Raw genomic sequence first — 13,559 nt, forward strand, 5'->3', positions numbered from 1 at the left:
TGCCACTCGACCTGTCAAACCTGCAGCTCGAAGTCTTCTCTTCACAGTTGAAACTGAGACTTGCTTACTTCGACCAGTGTTAAGCTGTGCTTGAAGCTGTTGTCCTGTGAGCCACCTATCACGCAAGCTGTTGACTCTCAGAAACTTGTCTTCTGATTCTGTTGTGGCTTTGGGTCTGCCAGACCTCTTCCTGTCAGAGTTTCCTCCAGTTTCCAAGTGCCTTTTGATGGTGTAGGAAACTGTACTCACTGACACCTTGGCTTTCTTTGCAATTTCTCTAAAGGAAAGACCTACACTTTTAAGGGTTATAATGGTCAGTCTGTCTTCCTTTGTTAATTGCCTTTTTCTCGCCAATATACTACTTCCTGCAGTACAATACTGTCCAAATAATGCTTAAGAGGGTGTAGTAACACAGTCTGTTCCAACACTGCTTTTATACAGACAGAGGGTTTGTAAGTAATCAACAAAAGTTGGGACACCTGTAGGAATTGTTAGCATCAACTTTCAAGGCTTAATTTACTTCCATTGCTGCAGAACAGCTGTAAGTTGTTAACCCATTATTTGTTCCCTGAAAAAGGCCTTTTTGTATAACTCTGAAATGTACATTATTTTTCAGTTTTTGGTAACCTAAACTTTTTTTTTTTAAACCTCTGGCAGTTTACCGCTTACCTTTGTACCATTTCAGGTTATTCACTGGACTTGAACTGCTTAAATTTCAATAAAAACTGGAAAAATGGGGGTGTTCTAAAACTTTTGACCGGTAGTGTACGTATACGTATATGTATGTGTATATATATATATATATATATATATATATATATAATTGTAAGACAGCAGGAAGGGGGTTAAAGTCTCCCTGCAGGAAAACATGTGCGGAATGCACATTTGTTTAATTTAATTGTATTTGGTTTATTGTTTAATGGTTTTGCTTTATTGTTGAATTTAATTTGTTAATTGTTTTATTATTAATTATCCCCTGCACCTGGTAATTATTGTTAAATCAGAACCAGGTGCAGGGTATTTAAAGATAGCAGTGAGTTTGCTCGGGGCTGCTGAGGAGAAGGAAGCAGATGAGGTGCTCTGCTTCCGAGCAGTCGAGAGGAAAAAGAGTGTGCAATTTAAACCTGTGTGGTTTGTGTAAAGTTGTTTGTGTTACAGGTAAACGGCTTAGCCATCCTGTGAGGTAGTCAGGGAGTTACCTGTGTAGTCAGCGCTCCAAAACGGAGTCAGGTGTTTATTTATTTAGCAAGATATTTCAGTTTTTTATTTTTCTTAAAAATATTTCCCAACATAAAACCAATGTCACCTTACAATAATTGATTTTGAGTTTCAGTGTTTTAAAATAAAATATCAAACAGAACGAAATTTCAATGTACCATTTGTAATTCAGCAATATGAGAGAATTGGTCAGGGGTCTGAATACTTTTGCAAGGCAAGAATTCAAGGGGCTATACAAGACAATGAATAAAGTTTACTGTGTAAAATTGAATTTACCTGAAGTACAATGGACTAGAAACTCTGTGGGACAAACATTAAAGGATAACTAATCTGAATTACAATGACGTAAAAGTCTGTTCAAATCAGTGATCATTTGAAAACGTATATGATAATTGATTATTTTCTAAATAATTTACACTTACAGAAACTTAAATTCAATTTCTTCAAGACTTCTAGTCGAAACTCTTGTCATTGAATTCAAGTTTCTTGTAGAATTTTAAAATTACTATTGAGTATTTAATTGTTATGGTTCGTAATAATACACAGCTAATTTACAATCGAAATACATATTTTGCTGCCCACTTACAAAAAAATTAATTTAAAAAATGCATGCTAGTCAGATTTTTAATTTCCCCCACTTTTTCTTAAAAAAACACAAGGTTAGACACCACACAACTCACCTAAATTATCAGCAATTAACTGACCCATCCATTCGGTCCATTTCACACAGCTAATGTAGGTTCTGCTTCCTACCTTCCACTTTGCAACATACCACAAGCTATGTGTTTTATTTTTATATTAATTTTTATTGCGCTTTATATATTTTCTTATAACAAATTCAATAGTAATGTTTTATTTAAGTAGCTACACAGAATGAAGACCGTTTGTAACTAGTAAAATACAACTTATAGGTTAAATAGCAGGGTTCCGGAAAATATAGAGTTACACAGCCCCACGTGCTGCTACAACTGTTCAAATAACTGTTCAAATAACGTACCTGCAAAGTCTGTTTCAAAGCTATTTTCAAAATGGGTACTCTAGTGCACTGAGGTTTGAGATCTGTCATCTAAATCACTGCAGGAAGAGCGATTTAATAAACAAAACAAACATAACAACAAGTGCTCTGGATTTTCTGTTCCGTACAACATCATGGATTGTTATTGCTGTATTACCTGTTTGACAATATGGGCATAACCCTTACACTATCAGGGTACTAGAGTGGCCATTTTGAGAAGAGCTTTGAAACAAACTTTAAAGTTATAAGTGTAAAAAGTTGTCCGGATGTTAACAATGAAAAAAAAAATTTACAGGTATGTTATTAAAAAAAGCTGTAGCAACACCTGGGGATGTGTAAAGCTTTATTTTTTTGAAATCCTGCTACCTACTCTTTAAGGTATAAAAGGTTACTCCCCTTTCAGAACACACACATTAAAAGAAAAAAAAAAAAAAAAAAAGAAGACCATTGTCCACCTACCGGAAATGAATTTTGGCTTCTTAGCTATGTATTCTTTCCATTTCCTTGTGCTTAACTGACTTGTTGGTGGGATTACCACGCTGCTTACAGTGCAGGACAAAGTGAACAAAGCTCCTACCTGTAGTTGGAAATAAACACCATCAAATCAACGAATGGGTTGTGGTCAGCCATGGGAATTTATGCCAGCAAATTAATGAGCAATAGGAAAGCACAACACTAATGACTGAATTGATGAGAACATTATTGTGTTATTAAGAGGGCCTAATCATCATCATGCGAGCGCAACCTGGTTGTGTGTGGGTCAGTTCACTATATCTATTAAAACAAAACATTTTACTACAGTACTACTCAAAATAAAAAGAGTGTACTTTTGTAGGACTAAATTACTTCTCAGGTGTTTAGTACAAGTTGTATTTGGAATTTTAAATCAATACACTGTGCATGACATAATGGTAACTTCTAGTAATTACTGTAAACAAAGCTAAATACATTGAGAAAATATTAAGTTAAACAGATACATAATAGAATCAAAATCCAAACCTTCCCCTGCACTGTAGCAAGCTGGTCCAAAAGAAGTTTTGATTTGCCTTCCTCCGCTTTTGTTGATACACAGCTGGCCAGAAGTGTTAAGGCACTCTCCTCACTAAATTAGAATAACACTGGTACAACTAATTAAACAGCAGCAGGTAGTAGAGCATATCTAGGATAAAGCTTATTTTGTTCACATGGTCAATATATATATAAATTAAATTCAGAAAAAAATAAATGTTACATGTTCTAAACTCTTACTTAGCATTGCTTATGTAACAGTGCAGAATCAAAATGGCTGAATAAAATGTTCCAAGTTCATTTATACTCAAAGCTTTTGCTGCAAGATCAAATCTACAACGTTAACACATGTTGACAAAAAGTATGTATGTAAAAGAGTTTGCTCCAAGAAAATGCTGCTGCAGGGCAATCCAGAGTGCAGTAGCCTTCTGCAACAATGTCGTGCAACATGTATTATTATTATTATAATTATTATTATTATTATTATTATTATTATTGAGAGTAAAATGAAAGCAGTACAATTATATTTATAACAATGGGTTTTTCATTTTTGTTTAATTATTATTATTGTTTTTTTATTTTTACAACTTGGCTTGACTATTTTAGAAGGTATTTTGAATCCATCATTGCAAACTATATTAAAAAGCTGTCTCTCTGTCAACAATGGTCATCTTTATATTATTTAGGACCTGATCTAAAAAATAACTTCTGTTAAGGAATGCAATCCTTTTTGGATTTGTGTGTTAATATTGTCTTCAAAGTGTTCAATAATAGTCAATGTTTAATCTGCAGTGTACTTAAAATGAAAGTTGGACTAAGCAACAAGAGCACGGGAACTAAAGCTAATTTAAGGTCAGGAAATTGATTTTAAAGCCCCAGTTACAAACTCAATGACTGTTTGGTTTTATGTTGCACTGACATAAATGAAACAGTTGTGCAAGTTGGATTGAAAAGGATACAGTTCAAACTCTGTGTTGGAGCAGAAGTAGACTGGGAAGTCAGAGACTGACACCACCTGTATCAAATTTAACACCGGCTTGTAATAATGGAATACCTGAGAAAGAGAGAGACCATGGAATATGGAACCATAATGTTAGCAACATTATTGTTAAACATGAAACAGGATACAACTCTATTACCATCTTGTTTTTGATTACCAGCAAATCCTGTACGTACAGTCCATTCAGCACCTAATCTGACAATCCTGCACATACCAGTTCACAGCTTCAAAGGTTTTACACAAGAATGCATATAAAATCTGTGGTCATTCAGCAATTCAAAACCAGACTTCCAGTCCTCATTTTGAACTACAAGACAACCCCTCCATTATGACCATTATCTAATGCATTGGCCATCCAGTTTACAGTAAAACCTTGCTGCTGCTTAATTAAGATACCTCTATAATAACACTATGTAACACAATTTTTGTTCCTGGGTAGTAAGTGTTATTTCCTAATTGCTTATGCCTCAAAAGTATAGAAAATGGCTATTATTCCCCACAAACTTTGCTTTTGTGACCAGGACAGTGATATTTTGAAATTTACCTATTTCCAATGAGAAAACGGGCGAATTTGTGTCTTTTCGTTCACATAAAGTCAGAAAAAAACAACATATGAATCCAAATTAACATGTATTTATACTAAAGTAATACAAAAATGACTACAAAAGATTTAGAAGTGAGTAGTTTTTCGAGATTTACGATTATACTGTAAATCACTTTCACGAATCAGCCCCCAAATGTAGTCTCCCATCATGTTCTCGTTATACTGTCCTTGGTAGCGGCGTTCAAAGTCCAGTATATCCTGGTGGAAGCGCTCGCCTTGCTCCTCCGAGTACGCTCCCATGTTCTCCTTGAATTTATCAAGATGAGCATCAAGGATATGGACTTTGAGGGACATCCTACAGCCCATTGTGCCGTAGTTCTTCACCAGAGTCTCAACCAGCTCCACATAGTTTTCGGCCTTGTGATTGCCCCGGAAGCCCCGAACCACTGCGACAAAGCTGTTCCAAGCCGCTTTCTCCTTACCAGTGAGCTTCTTGGGGAATTCATTGCACTCCAGGATCTTCTTTATCTGTGGTCCGACGAAGACACCGGCTTTGACCTTTGCCTCAGACAGCTTAGGGAAGAAGTCTTGAAGGTACTTGAAGGCTGCCAACTCCTTATCTAGAGCTCTGACAAACTGTTTCATAAGGCCCAAATTGATGTGCAGTGGTGGCATCAGCACCTTCCGGGGGTCCACCAGTGGCTCCCACTTGACGTTGTTCCTCCCCACAGAGAACTCGGTCCGCTTGGAAGGGTCCACCATGCAGAAGTAGCAGTTGCTTGAGTGGTCAGTGGGTTCCCGCCAAATTCTTGGGATAGCGAACTTCATGGCTCTCTTTTCCCCTCTGTACCATCCTACAAAAATACATTTATTTCACCCATGACTAATGTGTAAGAGATTCTCGCAACATTTTTCATATATGATATATTTTTTCAATAACATTGAAAATTTAAAACTTTTACAATTTTAAAAATTTTAACAAATTTTATAACATAAAATTCCAAGCAACAATTGTCCATCTTACCTTCCAGAGTTTTTTTGCAGTGCTCGCAGGTGAAATGAGGTGCCCAGGGTTTGTCTTGATCCCCGACAGGCATGCCGAAATATGCCTTGTATGCCTCACACATCTTAGCAGATGCTTCTACGGAGTACTTTTTCGCTCTCGTCTTGATAAATTGGCCGCAGACATAGCAAAATGCATCTGCTGGATGCTTGCAGCCTCTTGATGCCATCTCAGAAAAATGCAGATATGCATCCACTTAGGCAGCTGGAACTAAACTGAACTGGTGGGCTTAAGGCCCCTGTATTTATACTACTATTTATATTACTGGAAAGTTCTAGAAGTTACTCCAAGTTTACTCAGCACTGAATCTATCTGGAATGTTCTGGAAAATAGGTAAATTTCAAAATATCACTGTCCTGGTCACAAAAGCAAAGTTTGTGGGGAATAATAGCCATTTTCTATACTTTTGAGGCATAAGCAATTAGGAAATAACACTTACTACCCAGGAACCAAAAAAAAAATAAAAATTGTTACACGGTGTAATTTAATGTTGTAAACGACCAAACCATCTGAAAACTCGGATGCAACATGAGCTATAGTAACTAATTTGCATATTCGATTTAGATTTAAAAGAAGAAACTTAGAAACTAAAACAGTAAACTAGGAACACAAAAGAAAAGTTACATATTTGTTACAGTTCAGGCTGTATTGTGTACCTGTATATGTAACTGATGTGATAGTCACTTAAATCCATATGAAATGCATGCTATGTTTTCATTGCTGACATTAACAATGTTGTCAATGTTTTCCACATAATGCCAGCTTTGTTTATAGATTCAACACTCATCGTTTTGCCAAGTGTTAAGAGGATGTATTGTCATGAAAGTACTGATTTACGTATACGACATGGGTTCTGCAGTATTAGCTCATTTGTGATCTCAGGTTAGCACTTTAAAATAAGGGAAACTTATTTTTTAGGCGATTTAAACATTTAGCAGTATTTCAAGCCAATAAATGAGGGGACCAAAAACAGTGAGATTAAGCTGCTCTAAAAGCTGTGGGCAATATTGATCATCCATCTTTAAATTTCCCGAGCTTCAAATTACATGTTGATGAATCACTGCATCAAATTAGATCCCAGTTTGAAGTCTCCCATTGTCAGTTTAAACATATTGCAGAGTCGTTTTACATTTTTAATCAAACATCATTGGTCATAAATCCACTGGGCAATACATTTCTCAACATTTACTCGGGAGCGTTCACCATGAGAAAATATCTAAGGATTGCAGTGCACACTGCTTCCTGCAACAATGCTGGTTTTCTGTTTCCACAATACTGTAGGGAGCATGAACTGGATATACTGCGATGTTTACAAGATAAAAATGGATGTCATCCCCTGCACATAGAGAAAAATGTCTATGGTCATCAAAATGGGCATTTTGCAAGCTTTCACCAATCTTACCAGCTCTTCTTTTGTATGCATACAACTACACTCAAACCACTTTCTCCATATAATGTGGTTTATGTTAGGTATCTCATGAACACAAATGGATGAAACAACTCCCCAGAATTTGGTACACTTGAGAAATTAATGCACAAATGAAACTGTGTTTTTAACAACAACTGACAAATGTTTCCCCACGGTATAGAGCTTTCCATCTAAAGCCAATAGTTGCTTTACCTTCTAGTTTCCCTCTTTAAAGATAGTGCAACAAAGAAGATCAAACTATTAAATGTAGGCAAAACTCTGAACCACTTCCTTTTGAATATTCTAAAACTTGCTATGCTAATGTGCAGAATGCAAGGTGTGTTTTTATTATTATTATTCTTGAACATTGTAAAAGCACTTTTTCCTGCATTGTGTCAAATCACTAATATTCCACAATAATTTTATATATGCTTTCATTTTTGCATTCTGCTGGATTACTAGAAAGCAGCAGAGTGCTGTGAATTAAATTTACAGTCACGGACTGTTTGCAAAATACAGTATTGTCTTCAGACTACAGCTCAGGGATCCATTCTAGAAGCAAATCATTTTTAATTTGAAAGGAACAGCATAAAAGAATATCTAAAGTTCTTCCACGGGAGTCGCTTAAGAAGCTGCTAACAGATCCTTTTCACAGCTGCGTACAGCTTCAAAAATAGACAGGCAAGATCAGGCTCTGTTGCAAACATTGATTAAACTCTTAAAGTGTACATAAGGTCCTTTTTATTTTATTGTGTTACAGTTCCCATGTGTTGCTACAACTGTTTACGTAAGGTGTGTGTATTGTTTTAAAAAAAAAATTGTTTTACATTTTGACCACTTTTTTAAAACTTTTAAATTGCATTCCCTGCCTCAAGATGGCTTCACATGTACCCGCATGGACCTCAGAACTACATTCCCCATCATCCTCCTGCTCACATATGTAACTGAGATGGATTTACTAGTGAGCAGGAGGATGGTGGGAAATGTAGTTCTGAGAGGTCCACAAAATTAAAATGTCCTTATGTACCCTTTAACATTTATTTGCTATGTAGAAAGATGGACATTTGTTAGACAGGTGGTCTAACAAGGCTAATATATAAATATGTGGAATTTAACTCTTTCAACCCTGCAGACCCAGATATGCAGATCTAGGAACAAAAAACCACTAAAAACTGCAGACCACTCTAGCACTATACTAACTTCCACTGAAAACAGCAGAACAGTGAACTTATCCAATATGCAAATACACATGCCCCTTGTATTTAATTATTAGTACAAGACACCAAAACTATTCAGTTTCCTAGGGTAGTCTTTACTTAGTGCTAAAAGATAGTTTGTCTTAGTTTGCTTAAAGTATTCCAAGCCTAATTATTGTGATACAAGGCAGATCTAGTGATTTACTACATAATAAATACACATTCATACATTGTTTTCTAAACATTGTATAATACATACAGGAAGAAATCAGGCAGCCCTACCTCTGAATACAGTTTATTGGTTCTTGAAGTCTGACTGTCAGTCTCTGAAGCATCCGGACACAGTAAACTACTCCATGAGCTTCTACAGGCACCTTTTAAGCTGAATCCTGAAAACTTGACTTCTGATGCAAACTAAAAGAAATACAAATTAGACAAAAAAAAACAAAAAAAGGTCAGGTGTTGTTAAAAAAAGGTGGTTGTTCTTCATCTGATCAGTAAAGAATCAACTGCCACTAGTATCAATAATGTGTGGAGCAGTGTGGAGTAGTGGTTAGGGCTCTGGACTCTTGACCGGAGGGTTGTGGGTTCAATCCCCGGTGGGGACACTGCTGCTGTACCCTTGAGCAAGGTACTTTACCTAGATTGCTCCATTAAAAACCCAACTGTATAAATGGGTAATTGTATGTAAAAATAATGTGATATCTTGTAACCATTGTAAGTCGCCCTGGATAAGGGCGTCTGCTAAGGAATAAATAATAATAATAATGTCAAACTCTGTTATCTTACAGACTTCCCAACGTTGTATGCAGTTTTGTGTTGAGTTAACAAAGCAAAGACCTGAACAACATCTAAATTAGCAGGTTAGCATGGAGGTTTACTTGCCAGTTCAGAATATTACATGAAACATACAGATTGTACTTCAACAGTAAGTTCATGCAATGTATGTTAGCTCATATAATCACAATGCCCCTGTTGGACAAGTTAGGAATAGGAAATAAAAAAATTAAAAAAAACTTCCCAAATGTGTTTATGAAATTTGAGGGAACTTTATGTAAACCCGACCTTTTTCTCTCGAATTAAGATATTTCCCCTCCATATTTCGTTCATCTCGATGCACCTTTCAAGTTGATCAGGATCAGAAAAATGTGCCGATAAATAAGCTGCAGGTCTCTGCCACCTGCAGAAAAGAAAATTTAAAAAATGCATTGCTTAAAAATTGAAATCACTGTTGTCTGAAAAAAACCAATAAGTTATTGAAGGGTAACAGTATGTGTAGTTTCAGTCAAACCATTATCTAATTAAAAATGAGTGACCATGAAGGACTTTCTCCTTGGCTTTACATTGATAGCATGCTCATTCACGTATTGTAATATAAGATGCATTGTTATTGAAATATATTAAAGTTACATTTAACATTCAATTGAAATCACAGAAATACAATCCATACCCTATTGCTTCTTTTGTTGCAATGGTTATCTTTGCAGAATGCCACTCTTTCATATGCTTCAGTGACCCGAGAACTGGGAGAAATTCTTTCAGTTTGGGAGCCTCATTATCAGTGGTCAATAAGATAATATCCAAGAGAGCCTTCCCTGAACAATAACAGGAAATAAACAATCAGTACAATAGCTTGTGTGGAAATGGAGACGCTGTAACGCAAGACGTAGTGCTTTTTCATATATTTTCATATAATAAACCTCAAGGATTATCTTAAATCAGGCAACTGAGAGTGGCAGTATCCCACTGATGACAAATAAATAAATACAACATTATATATATATATATATATATATATATATATATATATATACACACACACTTTTCAAAAAAAAGAAACGCATAGGTGTTTTGAATGTACTTTTTATAGCATTAGTATGGCAGTTTGCATAGTAAAATAACCTTAACCTGTACAGAAATCATTAATACAGTCAATAAAGTCACTTTCAAAGGTCAAACAAAATTCAAGGTCAACAGAAATCAGTAACGGCTATACCCACCATTGGCATCGATGACGGCCTGCTGATCTCCTGCCCATGGATCAAATCAGAGCCTGGATAACATGCCAGGGAATGGCAACCCACTCTTGCTCAAGTGCCTGGAAAAGTCCTTGTAACGTCTGTGGCTCGGGGCACACGTCGATCAAGCTCATCTCACAAATGCTCAATGGGGTTCAGATCTGGTGATCAATACGGCCAGGGAAGCACTTGAACACTGTTCTGAGTGAGGAAAGCTGTGGTGGCCCAGGCTGTGTGCGGTCTTGCATCAACGGGATCACATGAGGCCATATGATCTCATGACAATAGCGCTGAGCTGTCAGGTTGCCTTGAACATGAACAAGGTTGGTTCTGCCACTGTCTGAGATTGCCGCCCACACCTTGACACTCCTACCACTGAAACCTGTCAACCTGTCGCACACAGTTGGCCGCAAAATGTTCATGACGTTGCCTGTATACCCGGGCTCTTCCATCTGCACATCGAAGTAGAAATCTGGATTCATCACTGAACACCATGTTTCTCTATGGGCCGTACTCTGCGAGTATGACACCAATGAAGTCGTAGTCAATGATTTTGTGGTGCAAGAATCACTCCTTTAACTGGCCTTCTTGTTCGGATACCTGCCTCCCGTAGGTGGTTTCTGACAGTCTGGTCAGAAATTCTACACATTTCTGGTATTGCAGATGTTGCAGAGGCTGCAGTGGAGAACCCGTCACTTAAATGACATAGCTGTATAAATCTGTAATGGGCTGCCGTCGTCACACGTGGTCTACCGGATCTTGGGCAGTCAAGTGTTGTTCCACGTTGCTGGTATCGTCCTATAGTGCTCTGGGAAACATTCAGACGCGGTGCCACGGTGCACTGAGACTTGTCGGCTTCCAAATGTCCAATAGCATTATTCCGTTGAGCCTCGGCAAGTCATAGCATAACTTCAAATGTGTCTACAGCGAACACAGATGAGACATGCAAGCTGAGAACCCTCCACTTTTATAGCCACATCTCGGCATGTTGCACGTGCAGTGAATGCATGTGAATATTGCAAGTCTTAAGCAAATTGTGTTAATTTTGAGTATATTCACGGGTTTTGACGTTTCGATGTACATCATCCGTTTTCGATCCTGACTGTGACACTCTGTCAGCAAAACGTGCTTAATAAAATACAATTCTTTTGATCAAGTTTTGTTGCAATTTTTAAGAGATTGAATAAAAAAATATCTGCTATGCGTTTCTTTTTCTGAAGGGTATATATAAAAAAAAAAAGAATACCTGGTGGGGGAAGCTTGTCCGATAACTGGTGCAAACTCTCAGCAGCCACTTCAAACAGTCTGTAATGATGGAAAACTTGAATTATTTAATAATTATACCAAAACATCCTCTATGTACCCTTCTGTTTACCACTCACTGTGTTGTACTTTATTAAATGTTTTACTTTATTTTTAAAATAGGACAGATGATGATAGAGATAAACACATCTGTTTTACAGTGGTGTGCCCATCCAGCATAAATAAAACTATTTAGACAGATTACAAATTTGAGTCCCAACAGCCTGTGTACCAGGCTACCTCACTGACTATTAAGTAGCTGATACATCTTCTTTGAGTTGTTTCAAGCATACAGTACATAATGCCCTAAACAGTGTAACATTTTCATGTCAAATATAATACATCATTAACATGTTCATGCAGTATAAATTTTTGGAGAGCGAAGCTATACAGTCAGCATTCACATACCTGACCCTATAAAAGTGTGACTTCAGTGACGGTTAAACAAGTGTGACTCAGATCTGTTTATTTCATTTTGGCCTGTTTCAACCCTTGTCCGTTTTTCCAGGGCAAACAAAAAAATAAATAAGATGTACTGTAGTTGGTTTTGTTGGTACACTATATTTTCAACAGAAGAAGTAATTTAATATTTAGAACAATATGATTCTGAAAATATCACTTTCCAAAAGAGACGATACAGTACATACGTTTAAATCTGGTATGTATTGTAGCAGTATGTAAAATACCCCATTAGCGACCCAACAGCAAACTGAAGTCAAAATGTTACCCATGCACAGAGCTGCGTAAAACATAAAAGGCAATGCAATTTAGCAAATAAATAAATAAAAAACCACCAGTTTCCAGAATTAAAACATTATCCAAAGTCTTGAAAATTGCAGAATATAGTGCTTGATAAGGCCCTAACATCACAGTTCACTTGCAAATGAACATGCACAAAAGCAACTAAAGATCAAAGATTTAAAAATGCACCACAGTATCTAAAACTGTTTAACGATGAACTGTTTTACATTACTGCAGCTTGTCTTGTTTACTTTGTTTTTGCTGCATTTTCATCAGGTGAAATTGGAGGCAGCACTGTGTAACTGACAATAAAGACAGACTGATTTGGCATGCGAGAAAAAAAAGAAAAGAATGTGGGCTGTGACGGATAAACAAATACATTGTAACATTGAAGAGATGGGCTTTGTATCAGAAAACTGGTGATGGAGTCAAAAATCGTGTGTGACGGGCAAGTGCAGTAATATGTTACATCTACATATATATATATATATATATATATATATATATATATATATATATATATATATATATATATATATATATATATATGGAATTGATTTGTTTCTTAATACAAGGGCGGTGAAACGCGACACACATGTATCTGAGTGCTGACTGTAATACAGCATCATTGGGGTGAGAGCTCCCTCTGTTGTTACTTAATTGTGTTTACATGCTGGATTCCACCCCAATAATGTTAATGATGACCTTAATTTCTTCTTTTACAGGGTTCAGGATACTGTTTCATAGTTTTAGATACACAGTAACTAAAACGATTCTCAAACTTTATATCAAATTTCACTGTATATATGTTTCTGATTTTTTTAAAAAAAACAACAATAGTAATGAAAGGCAGGAGAGACAATGGCACTATATTCATGCACAGTTTTGACAGGCATCTTCCCTTCAATGTCACACTGACCTAAACACCCCCTTTCATTTATTCCTGTGCATCTCTCAATCGTGTGATATTTCCATATTTTCATTACTGAACATGTATAAATGACCTGAAAAATCCATCGAATAATAGGAATACTAAAAGAAACAAA

At 36.4% G+C, this 13,559-nt stretch overlaps 1 protein-coding gene across 1 annotated transcript in view; it reads right to left on the reverse strand.

Moving 5' to 3' along the window:
- LOC117400243 (mdm2-binding protein-like) overlaps positions 1-13,559 on the reverse strand; it is a 40,840-nt gene that overhangs the window by 24,048 nt on the left and 3,233 nt on the right. The window contains exons 5-11 of the mRNA XM_033999875.3: positions 11,717-11,775; positions 9,903-10,047; positions 9,518-9,632; positions 8,735-8,866; positions 4,201-4,295; positions 3,233-3,305; positions 2,693-2,810 (exon numbers count right to left, since the gene is read on the reverse strand). Of these exons, the coding sequence (XP_033855766.3) occupies positions 2,693-2,810; positions 3,233-3,305; positions 4,201-4,295; positions 8,735-8,866; positions 9,518-9,632; positions 9,903-10,047; positions 11,717-11,775 (737 nt within the window). The remainder of the gene's footprint in view (positions 1-2,692; positions 2,811-3,232; positions 3,306-4,200; positions 4,296-8,734; positions 8,867-9,517; positions 9,633-9,902; positions 10,048-11,716; positions 11,776-13,559) is intronic.

This window comes from Acipenser ruthenus, chromosome 4 (assembly GCF_902713425.1).
Source record: "Acipenser ruthenus chromosome 4, fAciRut3.2 maternal haplotype, whole genome shotgun sequence".
Classification (NCBI taxonomy): domain Eukaryota; kingdom Metazoa; phylum Chordata; class Actinopteri; order Acipenseriformes; family Acipenseridae; genus Acipenser; species Acipenser ruthenus.